Here is a 5958-nt window from a genome sequence, read left to right as displayed (position 1 = left end):
CGCCGAACGTTCAGTGTGAACAGCGACGTCCCAATGATGGTCGGTTCGATGAACTCGTCGATGGTAGCTCCAGGAATGCCTCGGATGGCGCAGTTGACCTCGACGTACACGCAGCTGCAGGTCAAGTCAAACCACGGCGACGTTTCAAGCACACAATAGTCGGGGCACTGTGCTCGAAAGTACGTCGCAGCTGCCGCAAATATGACAATGGTTGTGCCCCACGCGAGGTTTAGAAGCAAGTACCATAGAAACCACCGACGCTGGCGAAATTGGAGCTGGAGACTATTGTGGATGGGTGTTGGAACAGGAGCGACCAAGTTCGTGCAAGGTCCATCGACAGCCGGCGGCTTACCTTTCGGCATCGGATTTGTTACGGACTGAACAAGGCGTCGGATCGACAAGCAGCTCAAACACTGCATGGCGATCTTGGAGATGAGGTCGGTGGGCGACGTCACCATCAAGTATCGGCCGACGAGGAGGCTGACCGTGACAAACTTGTCGTCGTTTTGGAATTTCCGGTCCAGGATGACCAACTTGAGGGCTTGAATCAAGAAGAGAAAGATGGGAAAGATCGAATTGAGGACCAACCCAAGGCAGTTGTTCAGAAGCAGGACGAGCGACCGCCGCGCGACGGCGTGCTTTGCAAAGAGGAACCAGGGGGTGATGAGGCAATACGCACTCACGACCATGGCAAACGTGATGGCATAGCGGCGATCGACGAGGTAGTACGACATGCGGTACGCTTGGTACGACTGGCACACAACGTCGATGGAGTGGAAGATGATGAGTTGGGTTGGCTGCGATAAGTGCACCTTCAACGGTGACACAAAAACGGTCGGGATGAACGACGCCTTGCGGCGTGGGGTAGTGCGACACCTCACAAGCAGGACCGTCCATGTGAGCCCGTATATGTGGAGGAGAGCGAGGGCCCCCATGATGGGACCGACGACGACTGGCGCGAACGCTTGGACGGATCGCAGGTCCTTTTGATTTGCGAGTTTGTAGACGGCGTACACGGCGGCATAAAACAGTCCGGACAGTCCGTGCCGCGCTATGGCGAGGACGATCGTCGGGCCTTTGAAGAGAGTTGTCAAGTACACCGACGTCGCGCTCGGTTGCCGAGGTGAAGCCCCCGGCATCGGTGCCGTGAGCTCGGCTCAAGGACTGATCGCCGTTTTATTGTGAAACGTTTGCATCGTCAGGAGGAACCAGAAATACATTGTCCTAGTTACATTGTCTGACTTGCGAGATCAAGCACTTTTCGACCAACTGGGCATCGCTGCAATGGCGCGTTCAAGCCCGTGGTTCGCTCGGTGCTGTGAGGCGGTGGCGCTTAGGGCATTCCAAACGGCTCGCAGTCGCCTCCATCGAATTTGCATGCGGCCGAGAAGCATTCCAAATCACATCGTAAGTCGCCGATCATTTTGGTCAGACACAGTCGCGAACACTTGGGCTCGCAACTGGCGACGGCACCGTTGGAGCAGAACGGCGTGTCGTCTAACACGACGGATCGAGTCGACAAGGCACCTTCAGGGAGGGATTCTGGAACCGTGGCAATCCAGTTGGAGCTGAGCTCGAGCTGGACGCCCAGTGCCGCCAGGGCCCACGGACCGTGCCGAAGACGATTGGCGCTCAGATCAACTCGGTTGAGGCTGTTCAGCTGGAGGTCCACGTGGCTGGACGCGGTTGTCCACTCGCTTGGCAACTCGGTAATCTCGTTGCCGCGCATATCGAGAGCAGACAATTTCGGCAACGCCCCCAAGGGGGGGATGGAATGATGGGTGAGGTTCAGTTGCGACAGCACAAGCGACGACAGGCCAGCCCAGGCAGTAAAGAACTTGTCGGGAATACTGCGGATCGGGCTGTCGTGAAGACGAAGCAGCGCCATGGAGGGGGGCAAATGGAGGAGGACAGGTGGAACTTCGGTGAGCTGACTACCTCGAATATGCAACACCGTCAGCGACGACGGGAATCGCTCGTCCTCTGAACGAACTGGCCAGTCCGTCATACTGCTAAAGTAGATGACGATCGCGTAGAGGTTTTGAAACGGCGACAGTGTGGCCAGCGAAATGCCGTGGGGAAGGGCGCATCGACGCACGTCAAGGTAAAACACATCGGTCCCCACGAGACTCGGGGCCAACATCGCGTCGAGGCTGTCGCCAGGGATGCCTTGGAGCGCGCAGTTGATCTCGACGTACGCGCAGTGGCAAGCCGTGTCAAACCACGGCGCGGTCTCTTGCACACATATGCCAGGACACGGGGTACGAAAGAACGTAGCCGCCGTCGTCAAGGACACTAGCGACGTGCCCCACGCGATGTTGACCATGAGGTACACGATGAGCGGCCGCCGGGATCGAAATGTCAGATGAAAGCTTTCTCGGATTTTTTGCGGTGGCTCCCTCACGGACGTCGACGTGGATTGCAGCGATGGGAAAATCTGGACTGACTGGACGAGTCGTCGGAGGGCGGCGTAGCTCGAGAGCTGCGTGATGGTTCTCGTGACGAGGTCCGACAGCGACGAGACGGCCATTTGACGGCTCAGCAAGACGGTAGCCGCCAGGAACTTGTCGGGTTTCTTCGATGCGTGGTCGTACGCGAGGAGGCGGATCATTTGCACGATGAACGCGCACAGCGGAAAGCCCACCGAGAGGAAGAAGCCCAGGGCGCTGTTGAGCAGGAGGATGGTCGACTGACGTGCAAAACTATCGCGGGCGAACAGAAACCACGGCGTCACAAGGCAGTAGAGGCTCACGACGATGGTGAAGATGAATGCTTGGTCACGGTGGACCATGAAAAAGGACAGCCGGTATGCTTGATACGACTGGCACAGGACATCAATGGCATGGAAAAGCGGCAGCTGGATCGATCGCCGCGGCAAGTACTTCTTGAGAAGATCGATGTGCCGCCCGCAACACCGCTTTCGACGGGACGGAAGGCGAAACGTTTGCGCCATTCCGTAGACGTGTAATAACGCCATGACGAAGTTTATGGTTGCCACGACGGGCGGGGCATACGCGTGAAGCACGCTCTGCTGCTGCGCGTTCGCCCCGACGTACACGCCGCACGTGATAGCGTAGTAGACGGCCGAAATCAAATCTTTCGTCCGAGCGAGGGCATATGTGGGTGTCTGGATCACGCTTGCAAGTTCCGAAGACCCTCGGCGGTGAAGCTGCCGCACGGCGACGGCACGGGTTGGCATGCTTGGACGGAAATGGCGGCAACTTGAGTAGATATGACTGGCACGTAACGGCGTGGATAAATTTATCGTCATCGTCGTATGCAGGATCGGTTGAGAATTCCATGCACGTTTGCGAAGTTGTTGAGGGTTCTACTCGAAAGGATAAGGGAGGGATGGCTCGCACCGCGGGCACCACCTCGATCGACGGCAGTCTCTACTGCATACCTTCCGACAATGGCGGCAAGAGTTGGCCGAGCAAGGTGGCTATGTGTTCATGTGTGATCGGAACGCACGGATGGTTGTTCCTCCCACGGCAGACTTCTACATCGTCCTTTGGCATCATGACCGTTGGCATCATGCGAATGAACCGAACTCGACATACCGCTGTGGGTGACGTCCCCTCCAAAACGTAAACTGTGGCAACGTTTGTCTGCATCGTCAAGACGACATAAATTACGAAGCGTAGTTGTCGAAGCTAAGCCAACATCATCTCGCCAGCGCTTTCTGCTCGTGTTCCGCATCATGTTCCGAGTACGTTGCGATTACCGACGACAGCATGTGAAGGGTGTCGCTTGCCATGGCCGTGCCTGCCTCTGGAAACGTGAATCAGTCGAATCCAAACCCATCGCAGTCACCACCGTCGAAATCGCACGACGGGTTGTAGCACTCATAGTCGCATCGGAAGTCTCCGATCATGGTGGCCAGGCACAGTCGCGCGCACTTGACTTGGCAGTAGCTTCCCGCGTCGGACGAACGACAGTATGGTGTGTCGTCCACGACGACGAGTCGAGTTTCGAGTGTCTCCGCGGCAGTAGTCGCGTGAATCGACGAGATGGGGTTCGAGCTCAGCTCAAGGGATACCCTGTTCTCGTTCACAAGTGCCCAGGGTCCGTCAACAATGGAGTTGGCACTGAGGTCGACGCTAGCCAAGAAAAGAGGCTCGATCGAGGTCGTTTCGTTCCCGCCTGTCGCTGTCCATTGACGTGGCAGGGTCGAAATGTTGTTGCCTCGAAAGTCGAGCAATGCAATGTGAGCCATCGAAGTCAATCTCGGCGACAGCGACGTCAGATGTAGCATTGCGAGGGTCAGCGATGACAGCCTCGCCATCCACGCGTCGAGGAAAACGTCGGGAAGAGCGTCGATGGGACTGTCCTGCACACGAAGGTATACCAGTGACGGAGGGAGGTTCGACAGGACCGGGGGGAGCGTCCTTAACTGGCTGCCCCGGATGTGCAGTGCCGTCATCGTGGAGGGAAACGTGATGTCGTCCATGGGCCAGTCGGTCATGTTGCTAAAGTAGATGAAGATTGCGTGCAGCTGATGGAACGGTGTGAGTGTGGTCATCGCAATGCCATGGGGCAGGGGGCACCGCCGAATGTCGAGGAAAAAGACGGATGTCCCAATCACATGTGCGTCAAGGAGATGGTCGATGGTGTCGCCGGCGATCTCCCCGGTCGTGGCGCAGTTTATCTCGACGTACGCGCAGTGGCACGTCAAGTCGAACCACGGCGCGACATCGAGTGCACATGTGGCAAGTGGACATTCGGTGCGGAAGAAAGTCGCTGCCGTGGTCAGCGCGATCAACGCAACGCCCCACGCAACGTTCGCGGCGACGTACACAACCAGGAGCCGTCGTGGCGTCCGCACATAAACGCGGATGCGATTCCACCCGCTCGGTCGGCGCAGCTCTTTTGTGGACATCGCGGTCGACGCGACTGACTTGACTGGGTCCACTGACTCGACCAGTCGACGCAGTGCGATGTAGCTCGAGAGTTGAATCGTCGTTTTCGAGATCAAGTCGCCCAGCGACGACACGACCATGTGACGGCCCAGCAGCAGTGTCTCGGTTACGTACTTGTCATGCTTTTGGAGCCGTCGAACCAGGAGGAGGCGGATGATTGGGATAAGAAATGTGCACATCGGGAACGCCACGGAGAGAAAGAACCCGAGGAAGCTGTTGACAATGAGCACCGCCGACTGTCGGACGTAGCCGTGACGGGCCATGAGGAACCATGGGGTAACCAGGCAGTAGAGGCTCATCGTGACGGTAAACACAAACGCTTGGATGCGGTTCACCATGTGCAGCGACATGCGATACGCTTGATACGACTGGCACACGACGTCAATCGTGTGAATGAGCGGAAGCTCGACGGCCTTGGGGAGCCGCCACCGCCGTCGATATCCCGGTCGAGCCATCATAATGTGAAGGCGGAGACAAGTAAAATACCCATACGTACGGCCAAATCCGTACAGGTGCAAGAGAGTCAACAGCAAGTTGATCCCGATCATCGCCCCCGGAGCGTAGACGTGGACGGAGTGCTGCTCTTCTGACGTCGACGACACATACACCATCGCCGTGAGGGCAAAGTAGAGCGCCGATATGACGTGCTTGGCGCGGGCCAGCGCCAACGTCGGTGGCTGGATCATCTCGACAAGATCCACCGACTGTCCGGGACGTGCTGCCGACTGCACGGCCACGATTCGTGGCGCCATACCCGTGTGCTGGGGGAGGAAGTGCAAGCCACGCCAAGTATATATATTTGGGTCCATTGAAGCGTATTTTTAGGCGAATTGTTACTGTCGAGACTTCATAGAGTCTCAACAACTCCGCTGGAGGCGGTCGAAGGGCTTGTCGAGGGTGCAGTTCCTTGTCCTCCGATATTGCCACGGACTGGGTAACTTTAAGGCTGGAAGGTTTCTTGGCTTCATGTTTGCAGCCCCAGAGGACGGATTATGTAGTATGAAGCTACGTGCATTGGACTCGCAACCGTTTCGATGTC

General features: G+C 57.2%; 3 protein-coding genes across 3 annotated transcripts; 1 reads left to right on the top strand and 2 right to left on the bottom strand.

Moving 5' to 3' along the window:
• Positions 1-229: 229 nt before the first annotated feature.
• H310_07674 (hypothetical protein) lies at positions 230-1139 on the bottom strand (the record flags this gene model as incomplete). The annotated part of the gene is made up of 2 exons (XM_008873104.1): positions 230-282; positions 353-1139. The coding sequence occupies 2 exons, from the start codon at positions 1137-1139 to the stop codon at positions 230-232; spliced, it is 840 nt and encodes a 279-aa protein (XP_008871326.1).
• A 289-nt stretch (positions 1140-1428) lies between these two features.
• H310_07673 (hypothetical protein) lies at positions 1429-3199 on the bottom strand (the record flags this gene model as incomplete). Its single annotated transcript, XM_008873103.1, has 2 exons — positions 1429-1497; positions 1550-3199. The coding sequence occupies 2 exons, from the start codon at positions 3197-3199 to the stop codon at positions 1429-1431; spliced, it is 1719 nt and encodes a 572-aa protein (XP_008871325.1).
• A 106-nt stretch (positions 3200-3305) lies between these two features.
• On the top strand, positions 3306-5701 carry H310_07672 (hypothetical protein). The gene has a single exon (XM_008873102.1). The coding sequence runs from the start codon at positions 3701-3703 to the stop codon at positions 4250-4252; it is 552 nt and encodes a 183-aa protein (XP_008871324.1). The 5' UTR covers positions 3306-3700; the 3' UTR covers positions 4253-5701.
• Positions 5702-5958: the final 257 nt, after the last annotated feature.

Source organism: Aphanomyces invadans (assembly GCF_000520115.1).
Source record: "Aphanomyces invadans strain NJM9701 unplaced genomic scaffold supercont1.14, whole genome shotgun sequence".
In the NCBI taxonomy this organism is placed as follows: Eukaryota; Oomycota; class Saprolegniomycetes; order Saprolegniales; family Verrucalvaceae; genus Aphanomyces; species Aphanomyces invadans.
This window is presented reverse-complemented; position numbering and strand designations above follow the sequence as displayed.

Excerpts from the sequence above, each read along its gene's own strand:
- H310_07672 (XM_008873102.1), top strand. The coding sequence starts at position 3,701 with ATGTTCCGAGTACGTTGCGATTACCGACGACAGCATGTGAAGGGTGTC.